The 24,331-nt window shown below is 44.7% G+C and overlaps 1 protein-coding gene and 1 long non-coding RNA gene across 4 annotated transcripts in view; one reads left to right on the top strand and one right to left on the bottom strand.

Moving 5' to 3' along the window:
• Positions 1–24,331, bottom strand: part of pde1a (phosphodiesterase 1A, calmodulin-dependent) — a 66,010-nt gene that overhangs the window by 19,202 nt on the left and 22,477 nt on the right. For both annotated transcript variants that reach the window (XM_060040508.1, XM_060040509.1), the window contains exons 3-6: positions 6,857–6,970; positions 6,539–6,721; positions 5,865–5,931; positions 5,668–5,784 (exon numbers count right to left, since the gene is read on the bottom strand). In XM_060040508.1, coding sequence (XP_059896491.1) covers positions 5,668–5,784; positions 5,865–5,931; positions 6,539–6,721; positions 6,857–6,970 — 481 coding nt within the window. The remainder of the gene's footprint in view (positions 1–5,667; positions 5,785–5,864; positions 5,932–6,538; positions 6,722–6,856; positions 6,971–24,331) is intronic.
• Positions 1,122–3,679, top strand: LOC132448745 (uncharacterized). Of its 2 annotated transcripts, XR_009523416.1 has the most exons (3): positions 1,122–1,263; positions 1,989–2,066; positions 2,216–3,679. It is a non-coding gene; the product is annotated as an uncharacterized LOC132448745 (long non-coding RNA). The 2 variants fall into 2 exon arrangements; XR_009523415.1 differs by lacking the exon at positions 1,122–1,263 and having other exon boundaries at positions 1,270–2,066.

The raw sequence follows: 24,331 nt of genomic DNA, 5'->3' as shown, positions 1-24,331 counted from the left end.
CGTTATTCAACCTGCAACCATTATGCAGACTATATTAAGGTGGTAAAGCAAATGTCCGGCCCCGCACATAATCCTGGTCCCTGCATCCATCTCAGGACTGCAATTCTGACCATAAACCATCTTCTCTCACATTTACTTTACCTTTTCAAATTCGACCAATCAAATGTGCTCCGCTTAATCGATGCTCAACAGGAGGGCCAGCCACAGATCAAACATATTCAACCACTTATGCTCAGGTACTTGAGATGCCATTGATCCCCTATCAACCAGGTCTTTATCATGTGCTGATTCATCCCCCCCCCCCCCCCCCCCCCCCCCCCAATAAAATAAACTAACAACCCCACTCACACTCGTGTTATATTGCTTAAAGTTGTCAATGCATCGTTTTTCATTGATTTTGCGTTGGTCACTAATAGCAATGAATGCCCTCTAAGTCGGTTTTGGTGCAAAAAATATTAATGAATATTCATGACATGCAATTAAACTTCCACACACACACACACACACACACACACACACACACACACACACACACACACACACACACACACACACACACACACACACACACACACACACACACACACACACACACACACACACACACACACACACACACAGAGAGAGAGAGAGAGAGAGAGAGAGAGAGAGAGAGAGAGAGAGAGAGAGAAATGGTTGGATTGAACATTCATTCACCGTGACCGCGGTGCGGGCACTCCCGCGACTCCCGGCCGCCACGTCTCCCGTCGTGCCCCGGCCGCGACACCCTGTGGCCCGGGCACCGTGACCACTCCCGCCATGCCCCGTGAACGAATGAATGAATGAATGAATGGCCCAGCAACCACGGGCACCGCGGCCCGGGCAACGCGGACTCCACGAAAACAGATCGCACGCAGAGGCCTAATTAGGCCTATATATTTTGTATTTGAAATGCAACGGTCTTTTCGTGGAGACTACGCTCAGAGCAGCTGGAACTGAACAAGAGGAAGGAGGAAAACGGGCTATAAAATATATATTTTTATTTTTTTATTGCTATCGGCCGTGTTTGATTGTGTTGTGTTGGTTATTGAACTGTTAACCCGCGAACTTGGGTTATGTATATCAGTGTTACCAGAGCTATAGAGAGAGAGAGTTGCGACACTTCCATTGGACTCCGTTGTAGCGCCTACTTCCGGGGTATGGAGCCTCGAATAGTTCCAAACAACCATTTTACGGCGGAGGAGACCGTTCATTTCCATTGCTGGCCGCCGAGTAACTTCTGAGGTAAATCGATTAAATAGCTACCTCTTTTGAATTGTCAACTGTCTATATTGTATCAGAGGCCCTTTATGATGCATATACTGATCTTTATTTGTAAATGCACAGCGTAATTATATATATATTTATCTTGGTAGACGACCGATTGCTGGCTAGTTTGTTAGCTCGATTTCACCATCTGTGAAGGTATCTCCGGGGGTAAATTGATTAAATAGCTACCTCTTTTGAATTGTCAACTGTCTATATTGTATCAGGACCTTTATGATGCATATATTGATATTTATTTGTATATGCACAGCGTTATTATATATATTTTTTATCTTGGTAGACGACCGATTGCCTGCTAGTTTGTTAGCTCGACTTCACCACCTGTGAAGGTATCTCCGGGGGTACATTGATTAAATAGCTACCTCTTTTGAATTGTCAACTGTCTATATTGTATCAGGACCTTTTATGATGCATATATTGATATTTATTTGTATATGGACAGCGTAATTATATATATTTTTATCTTGGTAGACGACCGATTGCCTGCTAGTTTGTTAGCTCGACTGCACAATGTGATGGTATCTACACCAACAATTACAAAGTTCAGTACTAGTGAATCTAACTTTTATTTAGTTAGTTATTTATGTTGGATTACTAGGATAATTTAGGTTGATTTAAGGACGGGTTTTATGATGCGATAGCTAGTAGAAATAACAGTGTTTGTTTAATTATATCCTGGAAAGGGTGATGTTCAGCACATGAAGCCCTACAGATGCCGCCGATTCAACAATGCTGATTATGATGGGCGGTCAATTTAACCTGTATGGCTTTTTCGTTTTAACTTCTTGTTGACTGAATTGTTTCTCTTTCTTAGTGCCAAATTGATTATCTTTCTTAGTGCCAAATTGATTCTTTTTTGTTTTGCAATAGCCCTCTCTGCTCTCCTTCTCATTAATTTTTCCTTTTCTAGTTGCCTTATTAGGTCCTCCACAGTCGCCCCATCAGTCCCTGGCAGTCTGGTCCCTGGAGCAGCTGGCCCTGGCAAAAGTTATTCCTTCACTGTTGACCCCTGACTGACTGGCCCTCGGCACACAAATCCCTGGATCACCTGCCCCTGGATCACCTGCCCCTGGATCACCTGCCCCTGGATCACCTGCCCCTGGATCACCTGCCCCTGGCAATGTAACCTCTTGATTGCTCTCTCCGTCTCCTGTGATGTCCTTTTCAACGCTCTTGAAATCCACCTCAATTTCTCCCTCAATCTCTGTAATAATTACAAGGTAATGTTGCTGTTATATGTATTTTGCCTTTGTATTTGCAACTACTGTCATCTCCAATGTAATAAAATGAATTAAAGCAAAACATTTCTGTAATGTGAATTAAATCATCTGCCACAATCAGAAACCAATACAATTTATAAATGGATCTACCGGCAATTGTTAATTGGGTAGAAATGTGTTGATTATCTACATTGTGTGCAAATCCTCAGAGAATCCCTGCCTTCTGGTTGTTTTTTAAACTGAATGTACAAATATGAATTATGTAATCTCATTAGGAGTGTAGTCTATCCTTGAATTACATGAAATGGGGAATATTGTTAGCTGCATGGATCATACCGAAGTTTAATTTGGTGCAATATGTGTGGTCCGTTGCACTTGGTTCCGGAGGCACCCTCACAGAAGGGGGTTTCCTCCTCTTCGGTTTAGGGCGATGGATGAAAACTGTTGGGCCTGCATCGGGCCTCAACTTCAACATCCTATCTACTTTTGTGGCTTTGAATCTGTCATTTTCAAAGTGTACCTGTAGGTAGGCTTGTAAGATCAGTTTCCATTGCACTTCAAATATCATTGGAAAGTCATAATTCTCTACACTTAGAATTATTATGCCCTTTGAAATGCTAGCAAGTGATCTGAACATTACATCGTTTTTGACTGTTGCTGACTGTCAATAAGTTTTGACGGCTGACCATTGCCATCCATTTCTCCCTGCGCTCTTGGTCCTTGGGGAAGCCGTACATGTGATAACCCTTCTCGGACAGATTGGGGCATCCAAATGCTGCACAGCCAACCATGGTATGACCATTTATCTATAAAATGTTAGTTGTAACCAATGAACCATGACACCATTGAAGATCACAGAGCGGGTAACAACTGTTCCTCAACCACTTATGCCCTGACTTTTGAGAATAGGTTAGAGGTCAGAGTTCATGACCAAACGAGGATCCTCCCTCCTAAACCCATTTTGAATTTGCTCAGGGCTATTCTAAGTATTGTAACGGCATAAAGTATAGTATATTTGCAACGTTATATGTTAATGGTTTGCCCTAAGTATATAGTGTTCCCTGCTGTGTCCATTGTTGAATCTGTTCACACAATCGCAATCACTTGTTCTTGTCACACTAATTGTTTAATAAAAAAAATTACAATTTCATTCATCCAAGTGTAATGAGTTGTTATTCTTTAATATATTTGATACTTTGTGTGGCTTATATCTTTAAATGATCATGGTAGAACATCTTGAATACTTTGATTTCAACACAGATGTAAGGTAAAAGTTAAGGTTAGGCCAGTATGCTAACACGAACGTGAAGCTTTCCCTCCAAAACTTAAAAACGTATCTAAGTAATAGTACTTATAGATAGCTTTCAGTTGCCCCCCTACCGCTCTAAATGTAAAACTGACATTTACAAATATGCAATAATGCAATAACAGTCAGACAAATACTTGTATGTGATTTTTTCATACATATTTACCATTTAATATTGAAATCTCTGCTGTCGTCCCATAGAATAACATTGAAATCGCGGCGTGTTTGGAACTATTGAGGCTTACATGAACCACGTGACAACCACGTGACCACCCTGTCGGCGAGATCATAGCGTGTCGCAACTCTCTCTCTCTATAGCTCTGAGTGTTACTATAGAGATCATGACTATAGCTGATGTAACGGGAGTCCGGGCGTGTGCAGGACCGAACCATTAGAAACCATTAAATGAAAATAGGCTATTTATTTCAGGTAGCCTATTTTTTCACCCCCAAAAAAAAAATGAATTAAAAAACACATCCCAGCGCCACAACCTAGGGGGGCGCTGGGAACGTGATTCCATTTTTGGTTTAAAAAAAAAATATATATATATATATTTTAATTCATTTTTTGAATTAAAAAATGGTTTGGTTTCTCAACGGGGGATCTATCTGACTCTATGTACAGCCTCTATGTACTTAACTCTATGTACCTGACTCTATATACAGACTCTATATACAGCCTTTATGTACCTGACTCTATATACAGCCTCTATGTACAGCCTCTATGTATCTGACTATGTACAGCCTCTCTGAATGGGAGAAAAAGCTGAGTGCAGATGGAGAAGGACCGAGCTGTCAACCATCTTCACATGAAAGAATTATCATCCCTTCTTAAGAAATCATGAGCTGTCTACTTAGCTTATTATAACTGATTAAGCCAACAGGCAAAACCAGGTTTCTATTTAGGACTTTAGATAAGCTTAATAATCTTCAAAACCATCAAAATCTTCTGCTGTGTTTAGCGTTGCCAGGATCAACGGTATCAGATCCAACCTTATGCCTCCCTCCTTCTCTCAAACCTTCTGTTGGAGACTCCCTGTCTCAGTTTGGAAACAGCTGGATAAAGAGTCTAAACATCTCCCTGGCAGCTGGTTACATCCCAGACTACTCAAGATATATACTTAGCAAATATATAATGTAGAACACCCTTAGCCTCTTTATCCACTCAAACCGCTGTGTGGTGCACCCCAGGGAACAATACCCAGACCCATTCTGCTCTCCCTTATAGAACCTCTGGCAAGCTGCTTTTGGGGCGTCTTTTACCACTACCACACAGACATGTTCAGTTGTACCTGTCCTTTAAGCCAAGAAAAACATCCAACCTGATTAAGCGCCCCAATCTACATCTATACATCCATAGTCCATATTCCATAATGGCAAACCAAAAACAGTTACTGTGTTTGGCTCGGAACTTATTACCTGGAGGGTTTACCTCCACTCACTGCTCCCCTGAATCCATAACCAGGAAATTTGGTACGTCCTTCAATCATGAACATAAACCTGTGGGCCACGTAAATAAGCTGCTCTAATCCTTCTATCGGATGATGCAATGGACACACTTTATAGACACTGTGAGTGTGTGTGTTTGTGGGTATAGAGTGTGTGTGGGGGGGTATAGAGTGTTTGAGTATAGTGTGTGTGTGTGTGTGTGTGTGTGTGTGTGTGTGTGTGTGTGTGTGTGTGTGTGTTTGTGTGTGTGTGTGTGGGTATAGAGTGTGTGTGTGTGTGTGTGTGTATGTGTGTGTGTGTAGTGTGTGTGTGTGTGTGTGTGTAGTGTGTGTGTTTGTGTGTGTGTGTTTGTGTGTGTGTGTGTGTGTGTGTGTGTGTGTGTGTTTACCCTGTATCTGTTGATAAGGTCATATCGGGTCAGGAGGTCGTAGGTCAGGAACTTGAGTGCGTGTTCTCCGGTCGCCTCTTGGAACACGAAGACATCAAAGGACCACTTGTCTATTTCCTGGAAAACAACCATTCACAAGCTGTCAACGCCACCAGCACTCCAGGTAGGCAAAAGCTATGATGTCACATCCTGTTTACCTTGAGAGAGGCGAGAGCGGCTGGAGGGTAGGTGAGACCGGCCATGTTGGATGTACGCCTGTAGATCCTTCAGACAGACAGAAAATATAATCTAAATCATATGTTCTATATATTATACATTATAGAATATAGTACCAGCAGTGTTGGGTTCCTGGCTGTAGATTCTTTAAAGATCCCATTTAATGCTCTTTTAGGGTTAATAACATTCATTTGTGCCTGTCTGTAAACAATACAACTTATTATTCTCACACTGTATATTTCTGCAAAACCAATTTCAGCGTCTTTCAAAAACGTTCTGATTTGTATCATGTCGCTTAAAGGCCACAAGGCAGCAAGCCCACTCTGTTGCGATTGGTCTAACGCGTGTGTCTGCAAATCCCCCCCCCCCCCCCCCCGAGAAGTTGTAAACCTTGCCGGGAGGAGGGACTTCTGCGACGCCCACGTCACACTGTTACGGAAGTAAAGTTTGAGTGCAATCAAGCTGTTTCCCGCACTTATTGAGGGGCATTCTTGGTGCTCGCAAATTTACCCCTGGCTCAGACTTAGATTTTTCTAGTTTAGCAGACCTAAAACTTGTATGCATACGTCATATAACAGTCATAAGCAAAGGGGAAAGTCGAAAAAGCATGATATCACCCCTTTAAGGTGTTTTCAACCCTCCTCCTGTCCCTCACCTCTCCACGAAGATGCCGGCCTGCACGGCGTGGACGATGCTCCTGAACCGGGGCTTTTCCTCCGGCCGGCGCCGGGCCACGCCCAGTTTCCTGCTGAAGGTCGACGCCAGCCAATAGCGGACCTCGCTTGGCACCGACTCCGCCTGCAGCTCACTGAGCTCATCCTCAGTATCCAGCAGACGTCTGTGGGGGCACATACACACACGCACACACACACACGCGCACAAGCATACTCACACACACACACACACTGTTGTCAACATGTGTAACCTTTGAGGGTCCTCTCTGCATTGGGGGTTGTATTTGTTCTGGGCCCACCTGCTCTCATCGACGTACACCGCCTCCAGGACAGAAGCAGCCAGCTCCAGGTTCCTTCTGAGCTCCGCCAGGTCCACCAGCCCCTCATCCATCTGGGTCAGCACCCCCCGGAGCCTGGACATCAAAGCACACCATCAGGTCTAATGCTGTAACCATAGGGTCTAATGCTGTAGCTATATGGTATAATGCTGTAGCCATAAGGTCTAATGCTGTAGCTATATGGTATAATGCTGTAGCCATAGGGTCTAATAATGTGAGGCCATATGGTCTAATGCTGTAGCCATAGGGTATAATGCTGTAGCCATAGGTTTAAATGCTGTAGCCATGGGGTCTAATGCTTTAGCCATAGGGTCTAATGCTGTAGCCATAGGGTCTAATGCTGTGAGGCCATAGGGTCTAATGCTGTAGCCATTGGGTCTAATGCTGTAGCCATAGGGTCTAATGCTGTAGCCATAGGGTCGAATGCTGTGAGGCCATGGGTTCTAATGCTGTGATGCCATATGGTCTAATGCTGTAGCCATAGGGTCTAATGCTGTGATGCCATAGGGTTTAATGCTGTAGCCATAGGGTCTAATGCTGTAGACATAGGGTCTAATGCTGTGGCCATCGGGTCTAATACTGTGAGGCCATAGGGTCTAATGCTGTATAGGGTATAATGCTATGATGCCATAGGGTCTAATGCTGTGAGGCCATAGGGTCTAATGCTGTAGCCATAGGGTCTAAGGCTGTAGCCATAGGGTCTAAGGCTGTAGCCATAGGGTCTAATGCTGTGAGGCCATAGGGTCTAATGGGGGGTGATGTCATACACCTGAGGATTTTCAACAAATTGGTATGAGAGAAAAAACTTGCAGGCTGTGAAGAAGCTAACGCAGTCTTCTGCTACCCCTGCCTACTCTTCCACCCTGATGGCGGCAAGACAGACAGCACTGCTTGGGTATCGACTGGTGTGACAGATTGTTTCGGCCACATTGGCCTTTTAGTTGTCATTTTTTGTGTGCTACTCGTTTTGTCTGCCTTTGCTCTCATAGGCCTGGTCCCACATGTTCCAGAATTGGAGTGTGCCCGCATACTGGGCGTGTCCCCGTGAACCAGATAAAAGTGGGCCTGGCTCCTTGAGACGCGGCGGGAGATTTGATTTGTGTTGTGCTCTATGAATGCCAAGATCAGTTTGATTCATGCTTTTCACGCAATTAAAACAAGAAATGTGGATTGTCGCGCTGTCTCCTGCCCCGTTTCTTTTTTACGTCTGAGCCGTGTAACACAGATTGAGATGAGATTTGCGGCTATTGGCAGGGTGAACATTGCCATTCAACTCCAACTCCAAGATAGTTTGACTGCACTCTCTTTGAAATGTTTTAAAGGTTGTGAAAGCTCTAGAACCTACAATCTGAACAAATACCAAGATGCTGTATTTTCAGCTGATTTTGTATTTCATTTGTGTATGAAAATACATCGTTTGTGCAATGTTAAGGAATGTAAAATTATTGTATTTCTATGTACCAATTTAATACCACTTATTTTGCTTTTGTAAGACAATATTTTCAAGGTCAGTCAATAAATACTTGACTTAATATGCTGCCCCTGTTTTTATGTTGTTGCCGGACATATCTTTTGTCCTGTTTAGCTATTTTACATCATACAACATTAGGTTCATGCAAATAATTATATTAGGGTTAAATGCTGTGGAGGCTATAGGGTCTAATGCTGATGCCATAGGGTCTAATGCTCTAGCCATAAGGTCTAATGCTGTAGCAATAGGCTGTAATGCTGAAGCCATAGGGTCTAATGCTGTGAGGCCATAGGGTCTAAGGCTGAAGCCATAGGGTCTAATGCTGTGAGGCCATAGGATCTAATGCTTTAGCCATAGGCTCTAATGCTGAAGCCATAGGGTCTAATGCTGTGAGGCCATAGGTTATAATGCTGTCAGGCCATAGGGTCTACTATTGTAGCCATAGGGTCTAATTCTGTGGCCATTGGGTCTAATACACTGAGGCCATGGGGTCTAATACTGTAGCCATTGGGTATTATGCTGTAAAACAGAGAGAGTTGTGACTTTGATGATCAACCTTTGCTTGCTCTTGCGATGTCGGTACCAGGAGTCCAGTTGAGGTAGTTGAGCTGAGCGCTCAAGCTGGGGTGTGTGGTCTGACCAATGCTTGGAGGTAGGCAGGGGAAGTTCCATCAACCACCTTGTAGGTCAATACTATTATCTTGAATCTGATACAAGCTACTACAGGGAGCCAGTGGAGGTCCCGGAAAAGGGGGGTCACATGGGAGAATTTTGGTAGGTTGAACACGAGGCGTGCTGCAGTGTTCAGAATACGCTGCAATGGTTTGATCGCGGAGGCAGGGAGTCCAGCCAGGAGCGAGTTGCAGTAGTCAAGGCATGAGATGACGAGCGCTTGAACCAGGAGCTGAGCTGCTTCCCTCGTGAGGGGCCCGGATCCTGCGGATGTTGTAGAGGGCAAATCTGCAGGATCGGGCCACCGCGGTGATGTTTGCAGTGCAGCATAACTGAATGTCCAGTACCACACCGAGGTTTCTTGCCATTGGTGATGGAGATACTGCAATGTCCTTGACAGTGACCAGTAAGTCCATGTGAGGGCAATCTTTCCCTGGCATTAGGAGCTCAGTCTTGAAGCTTAACCTCGGTTAAGCTTCAGGTGATGGGCGGTCGTCCAAGTGTTGACGTTTGCCAGACATTCTGAGATGCGTGTTGCAATCAGGGTGCTGTCAGAGGAGGGGAAAGAGAGGAATAACTGAGGGTCGTCACTCGTCAGCATAGCAGTGATAAGAGAAACTGTGTAATGTGATTACGGAGCTCAGGGATCTGGTATTTCGGGAGAACAGAAGGGGTCCCACTACAGAACCTTGAGGGAATCCAGTGTCGAGAGTGCACGGTCTGGACAAGGAGCCATTGCATGTGACCTGATAGGTGCGATTTGTCAGGTAGGACGTGAACCAGGATAGCGCAGAGTCAGGTGGCGAACGCCGCGGACAGGTCAAAGAGAATGAGAACTGATGAGAGGGACGAGGCTCTTGCAGCACTGAGTGACTCAGTCACTACGAGGAGAGCTGTCTCAGTGGAATGTGCGGTCTTGAAGCCAAGCAGCCAAGCAGATGGTTTTGTGAGAGATAGGAGGACAGTTGGTTAGAGAAGGCGCATTACAGTGTTTAAGAATGGAATGAAAGAGATACTAGTAGTAGTACTGGATGTGTTCCCATGAAAACGATTTTTGGTAAGGTTTATTATAGTATAGGCACATGTCTATACTATAAGTATATGAGTGTATATATATCACGTCAAATATTACATTTTATGATATATACATCGGTGCGACTGGTATCTTCCCGCAACGCTGTCTATGACAGCAGCTCTGCCCAGTGATGGAGACTAGTTTCTGAGACTTAGGATTCAGTTCTGGACAACACATGCGCAGTTAAAGAATGCAGTTCTGGAAGATGCATGAGCAATTTTATCCCAAACATGGCATTAAGAAAGACAAAGCTTATGGAGCAATGCTACGTAAATTCTGACTGTAATGTTTAGTAAATATTGTTAAATCTATGAAATGCTTAGGGTTAGGGTTTGCTTGCTAGGTCAGCGCGCTGTAAGGATTGAGGTCAGTGTGAAAGACGGCCGCCCAAGAGCTTCATCTGAGATGACCACCACCTGCGAGGGTGGCGTCAGCGTAGTGCAGCCCAGGTGCTTCATCTGTGATGAACACCACCTGCAGGGGTTGGGGTCTATCAAAAGCCAAGAGATGGTGCAGCGTCCTCTTTTCTCCCTGGCCAGCCCATGGGCTAGGTACTTCAACCTCACCCGAGGCTGGCCCAGTCTCTCTCGCTTGTTCCTCTGATTGGCTGTGTGTGGATTGGTAAGCTTGGTCCAGGCTTCAGCTCTCCTGTTCACCCTCCGCTTCCTCTGCTCAATGTACACGAATATTCACCCTTCACTTCCTCTGCTCAATCTACGCAGAGTGTTCATCTGCGTCTTCCCTTTCACTCATCTCCAGATAAGTGAGTTCTCGTTCAACGTCAGTTTAACTCATCTACTTTCCCCCCCCCAAAGTATTTAGTCTGATGGCGTTTTCTATGTCCCCCAGTCCCACATCCTGGTTTCAGCCTGTTAATCTGACCTGTCCTGCAGGCCCCATCTATCAAGCCCAGACCTTGTGCAGGACGGCCAACTTAAGAGAGGCGTGTCATCAGCTAAAACAACAGTTGAAATGGAGATGCAGGTCTCCCTAGCTGGTCTCACTAGATGGTCTCACCAGCTGGTCTCTCTAGCTGATCTCCCTAGCTGGTCTCACTAGCAGATCTCACTAGCTGGTCTCACTAGCTGGTCTCACTAGCTGGTCTCGTCTAGCTGGTCTCACTAGCTGGTCTCACTAGCTGGTCTCAATAGCTGGTCTCTCTATCTTGTCTCTTTAGCTGCTAATGGTCGTTCTCTAAGGAAGGTTCCTAACTGAGTGAAATGACCCAGAATTATTTAAGTGGAAGCCATGATAAATGGCTTCCCGCAATATAAGGCTACATGGCAGTGCTGTTGTCAGTTACGGACGTTATGGAAAGCCAAGAAGGCCACAATCCGGCCTAGAATGGCGCGGTAAAAGTGCAAAACCGCACGGAATCCGTACAGAAACCGTACGTATTCCGTACGATTTGGCAAGAATTCCGTACGGTTTTGAATGACTAATAGCCGCGGCTATTAGTCATTCACTCCGGCTATTAGTCATTCACTCCGGCTATTAGTTATTCACTCCGGCTATTAGGTATGCAGAACGAGCCCCTCCCTCTTCTTTGCTTGACCACTAAGTTTGAAGGCTGTCTAACCAATCAGAGCTGCAGTGCCTCCATGTTTCGCTGTAACATAAAGCTGTGTTGTCTTTACTAGTTTCACTACAATGGAATGACCACCATTAGCTAGTGGAAAATACATTTGTGTCTAGTACAGTGATATATTTGTATATGTTAGGCTATATATTGAGATGGCAGTGTGCGAAATACCCGACAATATTCGGGGATGTCCTCATCCCCAGATTGTTCTCGATATGCAGTAGCCAGCTAGGCCATAACATTACATAACATGAACATGAACTGAATAAATGCCAGGTATATAGCATATCGGAGACGGGCACACAATCAGTGCATTTGCAAATGAGAGCATGCAGTATGACCGATTTTGTGACATGTGGTCGGAGAGAGTCGTGTGTGTATGTGTGTGTAGTGCAAGTTGTTGAAGGAAGTGTTTCTACTTGACGTTACAATATTTCATGGATGCAAGCAAGTTAACACACTGTTAAAAATACTTCACTACAAGTAGGCTATAAGTCCTCCAAATAATTCAGCAGAATTGCATTACTGCCACAAGCATAGGCAGCAGTAGTCATTATGCGCTAAAATGGTCCCTGCCAGTGTTTTTCTATTCTGATGTTTGTGGATGAATCTTTCAGCTACAGCTTTGTTACATTTCCTTGCGATGGTTTGCTAGTTTAACTATACAGCAATACATCAAATTATGTAAGATGATGTGTCCGTTGCGTGGCTGTCATGTGAGAGCCCGCGTATACGCATTTTAAAAACACCTGTAATCAGCGTGACTATGACTTTCCCAGCCGATCCAGGGGGGCTCTTCCCATAATTTATAGAACACTGGCCGGGACCATTTTAGAACACTGGCCGGGACCATTTTAGCGCATAATGACGGCTGCCAATTATGCTTATGGCAGTAGGCCTAATGCAATTCTGCTGAATTATTTGGAGGACTTATAGCCTACTTGTAGTGAAGTATTTTTAACAGTGTGTGGAATCTACAGCTGATCACTTTCACTGGCTAAGCAAAATGAATCCCGAAAAGTTGAACCTCTGATCCTGAAAGTTGAACCTCTGATCCTGAAAGCCTATGTCCTAGAATAATTAATTTGTATTCCGTTTTAGGCCATCTCACTAAAGGTCACTTAAATGTAGCCTATTTAAGCTCACCAAGTCCAGTATTAGTTGTATCTAGGCAACAAACGGAGAGGACGCTGGCGCTGTCTGTTCGCCGCTTTTCCAAGCAATTTTTGGGCCAATTTTGGCCAATTTTACTTAAAAAGTGATTTTTTTGTTGACATATTATCTCTACTTGGTTCCCTGCAAGCTACATCAGCGACGAAAATAACGGCTAAAAACAAGTAGCCGATGTGACATTTTCCTGGTCACTGCTGGCGTTTTCTTTTCTTTTTTTTTGGCGATCCTGGTGAGGAATATGCCCTGGTCAACCTGCTAAGCTGTCTCTACTGTCTCGTGGATTTTCTGCACTGCCTCCCAGCTCATCCCCAGATGCGTCGGGTCCGTACCTAGCTGCTAACAGGCAAACATCACTCAACATCAGGTTCGATGTTGACGTACTTCGCCCCACAGCTGCTGAAGTACAACAATCGCTCCATCCCACCCTGTATTTCCACCATTAAGCAGCTAGGACTATTGCGTAGACCTCGATATATCCACAGAGGCTCAGGGAGAAACTTTATTTATGGTCAGCCTGCCGGCTTCATCACATCCATTAGGTCCGCTGAGACGGCTGAGGGCAAAATCGTAACATCGCGAGATCCCCGCACTCCCGGCTGGATAGATTTCATGGAGTGGATTCCAACCTGCGCGGAGTGGATTTTAAGGCTCTGCGACCTGTACAGAGAATAACTCCACAGTCACTGGTTAAATTTGAACTTTTCAACACTCAATCCTTGAATAATAAATCCAGCTTGATTGAAGAGCATATCAGGGAAAAAGGACTTGACTTCATGTGTCTAACAGAAACCTGGCACCAGCCAGAGGTTTACTCTGCCCTAAACGAAGCCTGTCCCCCAGGCTACAGTTACTTGGAGGCAGCCCGCAGAACTGGACGCGGTGGTGGCCTAGCTGTCATCCACAAACAGGATCTGGAGTTGTCCCCCATGGTGCTGCCTACAACTTCCTCCTTTGAATGTCTTGTATTCACATTCAAGCCCCCCCATCCCATGACTGTTCTACTCATATACAGGCCCCCTAAACCCAACTCTGCTTTCATCCCGGAAATGTCTGATCTCCTCACAACACTCTGTACTACCTCTGCCAATACCATCATTCTGGGTGATTTAAATATTCATGTTGACACCCCCTCATGCCAGCCCGCTGCTGATTTTCTTCAGCTGCTAGACTCCCTCAACCTACAACAACATGTTGATGCCCCCACACACTCCAGAGGACACACAATTGACCTGGTCATCTCAAACTCCGCCCCCATCAGCAACCTACAGGTCTATGATCTTGGCGTCTCGGATCACAGAGTTGTGTCAATGGAGCTCCCTTTTCCTTCCTCCCACACCAAACCAAAGCGGCAGATCCACTTCAGGAATGTGAAAAATATCAACATGGATGCCCTGGCCCTGGACCTTCAACATCTCTCCTCTGGCTCAACTGACTCCCTCTCTGTTGCTGACTCAGTGGACTTATACAACCAGTCCCTGAGCAGTCTCCTGGATCTCCACGGCCCCTTAACATCGAGGTCAGTCTCCTTCTCGCGCTCCGCACCCTGGTACACCAGTGAACTACGTACAATGAAGGCTGCTGGGCGTGTCCTTGAGCGGCGACTCAAGGCCTCTGGTCTGACCGTTCACAAACAGGCATACAGGGAACACAGGAGGGCATATGCTGAAGCCCTGAATAATGCACGGTCCAGGTTCTATTCCGCAATAATCAACAATAGCCCTGGTAACTCCAAACAGCTCTTTTCAACTGTCCATCACCTTCTCAAACCCCCTTTACCATCCCAATCTGATGTCACCACGGAGAGGTGCAACATGCACATCAACTTTTTTAAACAAAAAGTGAATAACATCCGCTCACACCTCTCCATCACTACTGCCCTGCCCCTTCAAACTGCTGACCCACCGATTGACTCTGTCCAGACCCTCTGCTCCTTCTCCAGCATCACAAAGGAAGAGGTGGAGGACGTCATCAGGAAAATGAAGCCATCCACCTGTGCACTAGACCCCTTCCCTACAGCTCTGCTGAAGGCCAACATCTCTGCTGTCTCTCCACTCATCACCAATATCATTAACCACTCCCTCCTGGCCGGCCATATCCCATCTGCATTAAAAACTGCTGTCATCAGACCAACATTAAAAAAACCTACCCTTGATCCAGAAGTCCTCTCCAACTACAGGCCCATCTCAAATCTCCCATTTCTGTCAAAAGTTCTGGAAAAAACAGTTGCAGCACAACTCCAGGATCACCTCATACAACATCACTTGTTTGAAAAATTCCAGTCTGGTTTCCGCTATGGCCACAGTACAGAAACAGCCTTGGTCAGGGTCACAAATGACCTCCTGATGGCAGCAGACACCGGCTCCCCATCTCTCCTCATCCTCCTGGACTTAACAGCTGCTTTTGATACGGTTGACCACAATATTCTCCTTCACCGCCTGCAATACACCATTGGACTATCAGGAAATGTAAAAAACTGGTTCACCTCGTACCTCACTGACAGAACTGAGCACGTTGCCCTGGGCAAAGCAAAATCACACACCAACAACGTCACCTGCGGTGTCCCCCAGGGCTCGGTGTTGGGCCCCACACTGTTCTCATTGTACATGCTCCCCCTGGTTAGTGTCATTAGCAGGCATGGCTTGTCTTACCACTGCTATGCTGAAGATACACAGCTCTACATCAGGACAACCCCCACTTCTTCTGCCCCTCTGCCAACATCCACACTGACCACCTGCCTGGAGGAGATAGAGGCGTGGATGAAGCTCAACTTCCTACAACTTAACAGCCATAAAACGGAAGCCATCCTTGTTGGCACGCCACATCAGCTCCGCTCCCCCACCATCACCAATATCACCTTCTCTGGCAAAAACGTCCCCCTTTCCACATCCGTCACCAACCTCGGTGTTAAAATGGACCCACAACTTAATTTTGACACCCACATCAAACACCTCTGTAAGACAGCTTTATACCACCTCAGGAACATCGCCAAACTCCGCCAATCACTCACCCTGGCTGATGCAGAGAAGCTCGTCGTCCATGCCTTTGTCTCCTCCAGGTTGGACTACTGCAATGCACTCCTCATTGGGATCCCTGGCAAGAGCATCCAGAGGCTCCAATACATTCAAAACAGTGCTGCCAGGGTCCTGATGAGGGTGCGCAAGCATGACCACATCACCCCCATCCTGAAATCACTGCACTGGCTCCCTGTCTCACTCAGAATTGAGTACAAGGTCTCCCTCCTCACCCACCAGTGCCTTCACAGACTTGCCCCCCTCTACCTTCAGGAACTCCTCACCCCCCCGACAAACTCACGTACACTCCGTTCAGGATCCACTCACACCCTCCAAACCCGACATACGAAGCTGTGCACCATGGGTGATCGGGCCTTTTCTGCTGCTGCCCCTAGACTATGGAACGCCCTCCCTGACCACCTGAGGGCTCCACAGACTACAGCTCTTTTTAAACGGAACCTCAAAACCCATCTCTTTAAAAGAGCATTCAGCTAAACTTTCTTTGAGGTTCCCCCTTTTTTTTAATAGTTTTTTGGTATTTTTTTCTCTGAAGCACTTTGAGATTCTTGAATATAAAGTGCAGTATAAATAAAATGTATTATTATTATTATTATTATTATTCAGAATGAAAAGCATTTATTCACAAATACGTTCTATTTTTTTGACAAGCGGAGCCGACAGTCATGTGCAAGTATGCAAATTAGCCATGTGCGCCAAACAGAAGATAGACGCAATGAACTGATTGTTGTGCATTGTTGTGGATATGTAGGCTGTTTAGTTGTGGTTGTTTGTGGTCTTAGTGAAACAGTCTTGCCTTGGAGTTGGAGAAGTTGGAGTGATTGTGTGAATGTGCGAGAGAGAGCGCACCTGCCGTGGTGATGTTGGGCTTGTAATGGACTTATATGTGATCAATGATGTATCTGTCTGATCGTATTAGCTGTAGATGGATGGTTAAATAATGTCACAAGATCGGTCATACTGCAGGCTCTCATTTGCAAATGCACTGATGGTGTGCCCGTCTCCGATATGCTATATACCTGGCATTTATTCAGTTCATGTTCTTCTGAGTGCGCAAGAACGGTGCCAATTATTGTCGTGTTTGCATTGTAATGCACAACTTTGCCCCTCCCTGTTATAAAATAACGTGCATCGCAACAACTTTAGCCAATGCAGGCTCCTATTGCTTTACCAGTGTGTTTAAAGTGTGTGCGTGTGTGTGTGTGTGTGTTGTCATGTAGGCTATAGATATAGATTGATTGTCTTGGCTTGCTTGCATCCATGAAATATTGTAACGTCAAGTAGAAACACTTCCTTCAACAACTTGCTCTACACACACACACACACACACACGACTCTCTCCGACCACATGTCACAAGATCGGTCATAGCCTACTGCATGCTCTCATTTGCAAATGCACTGATTGTGTGCCCGTCTCCGATATGCTATATACCTGGCATTTATTCAGTTCATGTTCATGTTATGTAATGTTATGGCCTAGCTGGCTACTGCATATCGAGAACAATCTGGGTATGAGGACATCCCCGAATATTGTCGGGTATTTCGCACACTGCCATCTCAATATATAGCCTAACATATACAAATATATCACTGTACTAGACACAAATGTATTTTCCACTAGCTAATGGTGGTCATTACATTGTAGTGAAACTAGTAAAGACAACACAGCTTTATGTTACAGCGAAACATGGAGGCACTGCAGCTCTGATTGGTTAGACAGCCTTCAAACTTAGTGGTCAAGCAAAGAAGAGGGAGGGGCTCGTTCTGCATACCTAATAGCCGGAGTGAATAACTAATAGCCGGAGTGAATGACTAATAGCCGGAGTGAATGACTAATAGCCGGAGTGAATGACTAATAGCCGCGGCTATTAGTCATTCAAAACCGTACGGAATTCTTGCCAAACCGTACGGATTCCGTGCGGTTTTGCACTTTTACCGCGCCATTCTAGGGCCGGATTGTGGCCTTCTTGGCTTTCCATAGGACGTCACCGTGCTCCGAGTCCTGCTCAAGACTAACACAACCAGAGGCGGATTGGCCGTCGGGACGATCGGGAGATTACCCGGTCGGCCGGCCGGCCAGCGAGGTCAGGTGGACCGGCACACAATTGTGAGCGGCCTGCGAAGTCAGTTGGACCGGCCCAGAGCTATAGAGAGAGAGAGTTGCGACACTTCCATTGGACTCCGTTGTAGCGCCTACTTCCGGGGTATGGAGCCTCGAATAGTTCCAAACAACCATTTTACGGCGGAGGAGACCATTCATTTCCATTGCTGGCCGCCGAGTAACTTCTGAGGTAAATTGATTAAATAGCTACCTCTTTTGAATTGTCAACTGTCTATATTGTATCAGAGGCCCTTTATGATGCATATACTGATCTTTATTTGTAAATGCACAGCGTAATTATATATATATTTATCTTAGTAGACGACCGATTGCTGGCTAGTTTGTTAGCTCGATTTCACCATCTGTTTCTCTTTCTTAGTGCCATCTCCGGGGGTAAATTGATTAAATAGCTACCTCTTTTGAATTGTCAACTGTCTATATTGTATCAGGACCTTTATGATGCATATATTGATATTTATTTGTATATGCACAGCGTAATTATATATATTTTTATCTTGGTAGACGACCGATTGCCTGCTAGTTTGTTAGCTCGACTTCACCACCTGTGAAGGTATCTCCGGGGGTACATTGATTAAATAGCTACCTCTTTTGAATTGTCAACTGTCTATATTGTATCAGGACCTTTTATGATGCATCTATTGATATTTATTTGTATATGGACAGCGTAATTATATATATTTTTATCTTGGTAGACGACCGATTGCCTGCTAGTTTGTTAGCTCGACTTCACCATCTCTGAAGGTATCTCCAGGGGTAAATTGATTAAATAGGTACCTCCTTTGAATTGTCAACTGTCTATATTGTATCAGGACCTTTTATAATGCATATACTGATATTTATTTGTATATGCACAGCGTAATTATATATATTTATATCTTGGTAGACGACCGATTGCCTGCTAGTTTGTTAGCTCGACTTCACCACCTGTGAAGGTATCTCCGGGGGTACATTGATTAAATAGCTACCTCTTTTGAATTGTCAACTGTCTATATTGTATCAGGACCTTTTATGATGCATATATTGATATTTATTTGTATATGGACAGCGTAATTATGTATATTTTTATCTTGGTAGACGACCGATTGCCTGCTAGTTTGTTAGCTCGACTGCACAATGTGATGGTATCTACACCAACAATTACAAAGTTCAGTACTAGTGAATCTAACTTTTATTTAGTTAGTTATTTATGTTGGATTACTAGGATAATTTAGGTTGATTTAAGGACGGGTTTTATGATGCGATAGCTAGTAGAAATAACAGTGTTTGTTTAATTATATCCTGGAAAGGGTGATGTTCAGCACATGAAGCCCTACAGATGCCGCCGATTCAACAATGCTGATTATGATGGGCGGTCAATTTAACCTGTATGGCTTTTTCGTTTTAACTTCTTGTTGACTGAATTGTTTCTCTTTCTTAGTGCCAAATTGATTATCTTTCTTAGTGCCAAATTGATTCTTTTTTGTTTTGCAATAGCCCTCTCTGCTCTCCTTCTCATTAATTTTTCCTTTTCTAGTTGCCTTATTAGGTCCTCCACAGTCGCCCCATCAGTCCCTGGCAGTCTGGTCCCTGGACAACCCTGTCTCGTCAAAATTACGTTCCCAGAGAACTATTCGGAATTCTCAATTACGTTTGTCATAAAACGTATTTTGTCCGCGATTACGTTTTATTGAACGTATTGCAAATACGTTCGTCCTCAGCCTATTTTTTGCCATTTATTAACCTCTAGGATTATGTTTGGTTGAAACGTATCCCAGATAGGTTAAATGTCAACGTATAGCACATTATTGTCATTAAGGCATATCTCCCTTTCAGGGAACGTTTCATTTAACGTATTTTGTCTGAAAAACGTATCTTGGCTGTGGATACGTGTTATTGAACATATCGCAAATACGTTCGTTGTCAACCTATTTTTTGCCATTAATTTACCTCTAGGATTATGTTTGGTTGAAACGTAGGCTATTCCAAATATGTTAAATGTCAACATATAGCACATTATTGTCATTAAGGCATATTTCCCTTTCGGGAAACGTTTAATTTAACGTTATTTTGTCCCTGATTACGTCTTATTGAACATATTGCAAATAGGTTCGTTCTCAACATTTTTGTTGTTATTTATTTAAGCTACCTCTTGGATTACAGGCTACATTTAATTGAAACGTATCCTTAATAGGCTACGTTAAATTTCGATAACACATTATTGTCAGCATATAGGCATAGGTCTACCTCTCGGGGAAGCGTACGTTTGATTGTAATGTTAATAGTCCAACGTTATATCAACATGTCACAAGAGGAGAAATTAGCTGCTGACGGGGTAACTGTAGGAGCGGGGGTTGCTTTGTTGATTTCTTTATCTAGGGCTATAGCTGTGGTCAAAGCGGGAAGTGTGCGTTGTCTGGGCGGCTGCCTGAACTGAGCTGCAGGAAATTATGTTCACACGTTTCTTCATTCATTCAAGAAGGCTATACCGGTGAACGGTGACGTCAGACTCACGCCCACCTACAAACCAATTAGTAATTGAAGGAACTTTTAATGGACCAAAACCAGGTCACTGAAACCCGTAACCAACGGCAGAAATCACACCCAAAACAAACCCCGGTTACCCCGGCAACCCCCAACACGGTCTCACTCACGTGCAGGCCCCCACCCTCGTGTTCTTCCAAGGCCCTCCCCCAGCTGACCTAATGATTCGCCCCCACACTGATTGACAAGAAGAACATTACAATACATGCACACAGAATACATGCACACGTCTCTTATTTATCAAAGGGGGTCTCAAAGGACCAACCCAGTCGCCAAGAAAATACATCCACGGTGTTTCCATGAACACTGGATACGTAGCATTTCAACGTAAAAAATAGCGTGTTATACCTACAGTATCCACGTGTGCCGCTGTGGAGGCGGGTTTCGGGGTTTGGGTTTCACGGCTTTCGCGGCAAATTGTGGACACGATTGTTTAGGGGGGGGGGGGGGAGACTGTTGTTGACCGGGGAGGGGGGGGGGGGGAGACACGTTTGTTGAGGGGGGGGGGGGGACACACGATTGTAGGGGTGGGGTGGGGGGGGGGACACGTTAGTTGAAGGGGGGGGGGGGGACACACGTTTGTTGAGGGGGGGGGAGACACGTTTGTTGGGGGGGGGGGCACGCTCGACAACGAGAGTTGGTTTTTATTGAACGGTCGACAACGAGAGTTGGTTTTTATTGAACGAGACTTCAACACGGAACAGCTGCACGAAACGATGGTCACGTCACTCTCGGTGACGGTGTCGACAATAATGAACACACGAACAATGTTAATAGAACAACACGCAACCACATAACATCCCGAACCCATTAACCCCACTTAATCCTAACAACAAAACAAGTTAACAAAAGCCCCATTTGTCAACTGAGAACCCCAATTCCCAGAATCCCCCGCGGCTCCGGAACACGGCGTAGCTCATATTAATCTTTATTATCTGAATGGGAAATGCAATATTTTAGGACAGATACACCATTAAACGCGTTTCTAATGACATTTCTAGCGAGAAATGTACATTTTCCTTACATAATCTTCAGTCAGTGAATGTGTATGATCTTTATTAATCTTTATTATCTGAATGGGAAATGCAATATTTTAGGACCGATTCACCGTTAAACGTGTTTCTAATAACATTTCTAGCGAGAAATATACTTTTTACTTGCATAATCTTCAGTCATTGATTGTGTCTGATCTTTAGTTTTATAGTTATTAGGATTTGATCGGCTCGCTCGCATGTTTCAACGACGTCAGGTTGCTTTCGCTAAACTAGCAGCTCACGTGCTTCCTGCGTTTGTGTTATTAAACTGTTACTTTATGTAACTTTTAATGATATCATCTTGTTAGAAACACGTATATCTGCCCAGTCGCCAAAAGCATACCTACGTTGACAGTGTACGTTTCGTGAACACTGGATTACGTCGCATTTCAACATAAAATAGAGTGTTATACACACACACACGCACGCACACGCACAGACACACGCACACACGCACGCACAGACACACAGACACAGACACAGACACACACACACACACACACACACACACACACACACACACACACACGCACACGGTGCATTTCGCTGCTAAAACAACAACAAAAAAATATTCCCTCAAATAGTATTACTTTCAAAACGTTGGCCAAAATGGCCAATAATATCATTTTTTATTTGGGATGCTTCTAGGACATTTTGGGTGGATTTTGAACGGTATGTGGGGGGCACGTTTTTTGCAGGACCTGGCAACCCTGCGCTGTTGCCCGAGATCTGGATCCACCCCGGCGTGGTGCCGTCTCCTTTTGACCTTTTGACCCCAGACTTCTGGGGGAATAGCTGAATCAATTCATTAGTCAATCAGAAGCATGTAAATATCTTCACGGTGGCGTAAGAGGACGAACAAGGTGTCCTTCAACATCTACGCTTCCAGGCGATTGCAACGGTGCCACACATGAGCATATTCGAACATGTTTAATGGTAGTAATTAGCTGTCGAAATTGGAGGCCTTAATCAATACTGAGCAGCTATTGATTTGCTTCCCGATAAAGATTAGTCAAAAATGACATGTTATTTAGCATCTACACGTTGAGCTGAGTCCAATGACACCAAGAACGACACTCTAGCTAATGGTAACATGTATTTTACATGGTACACCTAGGTCTAGGACATGATCTCGGTGTAGCAAGAGGCCGAGCTTGATCTCATTGGACTCAGCTTAACGTGTAGATGCTAATTAACATGTAATTTGTCAAAAATCTCCATCGGGAAGCAAATCTATAGCTGGTCATTATTGATAAAGGCCTCCAAAATTGACAGCTAATTACTACCCCGAAACATATTCAAATATGATCATGTGTGGCACTGTTGCAATCGTCTCGAAACGTAGATGTCAAAGGACACCTTGTTTGCTCTGTTGCACCACCGGGAAGATATTTTCATACTTCTAATGGATTGATTCATATTTGAAGGTTCTCGGATTGAGACTTTAAGTGGCTGCAGCAGAAGTGTTGAGACGAAAGATGATATCAAGAGATTTATAGAATATTCCCATTCACATTATGATTCTTCGTCGTAACATCCGACCAAACATCCTTTACATTCACAGAGCGAAGATTATGAAAGTCCAGGCTCAGCAAGTGCTCCATCTCGTTGCACCTGCACCCAGCGGCTCGCTTGCAAGATTTTGGCCTGAAGTTCTTCCCAGACCTATACCCTAACAGTCCAATATGCATATCTGAGAATCAGGCCTCTCTTCAATAATGACAAAATGTAATGAGAGAAATACAGATTCACTTTTTGTTATCTCATAAGCGGCGTGGTGCCGGCTCCTTTTGACCTTTTGACCCCAGACTTCAAAGAGGTGGCCACAGGTCAGCGCTGTCTACACACATTAAGCCACAAATGTACACCTCCATCCCGCAAAAAATGGGGCCTAGAAACTAACCTCTGTCTTATGTACATTGACTGTACTGTTGGAGGTCACGCCCCTTTTCCAGCCTTTTCCAGATAGCTAGGGATGCTAAAATGTTTACACACATTTCCCGGGGCCCCGTGAACGACATATCCGAGATTTGGAGTTCTAGCCCTTAGAGAAAAAAAGTTTTCCCAAATGGAGTGTCATTTGGACAAAGCCCCTCAGAAGTGTAGCCTGCAAGACCTAATGGTTCAGAATGTGGTGGAAAAACAAGTTTCGGTGTGGAGGTCCCAGTCAGGCCCTAGAATAAGGCATTACAATTTCAGGGCGGTAGGACCTTCCTATCTCAAAAACTGTTTTTCCACCACATTCTGAACCATTAGGTCTTGCAGGCTACACTTCTGAGGGGCTTTGTCCAAATGACACTCCATTTGGGAAAACCTTTTTTCTCTAAGGGCTAGAACTCCAAATCTCGGATATGTCGTTCACGGGGCCCCGGGAAATGTGTGTAAACATTTTAGCATCCCTAGCTATCTCGAAAAGGTCGGCAAAGGGGCGTGACCTCCAACAGTACAGTAAATGTACATAAGACAGAGGTTAGTTTCTAGTCCCCATTTTTTGTGGGATGGAGGTGTACATTCGTGGCTAAAGGTGTGTAGACACAGCTGGCCTGTGGCCACGTTTTTGAAGTCGGGGGTCAAAAGGTCAAAAGGAGCCGGCACCACGCCGCTTATTAGATAACAAAAAAAAAAAGTTAATGTGTGTTTCTCTCATAACTTTTTGTCATTATTAAAGAGAGGCCTGATTCTCAGATATGCATGTTGGATGGCTAGGGTGTAGGTCTGGGAAGAACTTCAGGCCAAAATCTTGCAAGCGAGCCGCTGG

The sequence above is a fragment of the Gadus macrocephalus genome, chromosome 20 (genome assembly GCF_031168955.1).
Source record: "Gadus macrocephalus chromosome 20, ASM3116895v1".
In the NCBI taxonomy this organism is placed as follows: domain Eukaryota; kingdom Metazoa; phylum Chordata; class Actinopteri; order Gadiformes; family Gadidae; genus Gadus; species Gadus macrocephalus.
The sequence above is the reverse complement of the archived record's forward strand: the minus strand, read 5'-3'. Positions and strand labels throughout refer to the sequence as shown.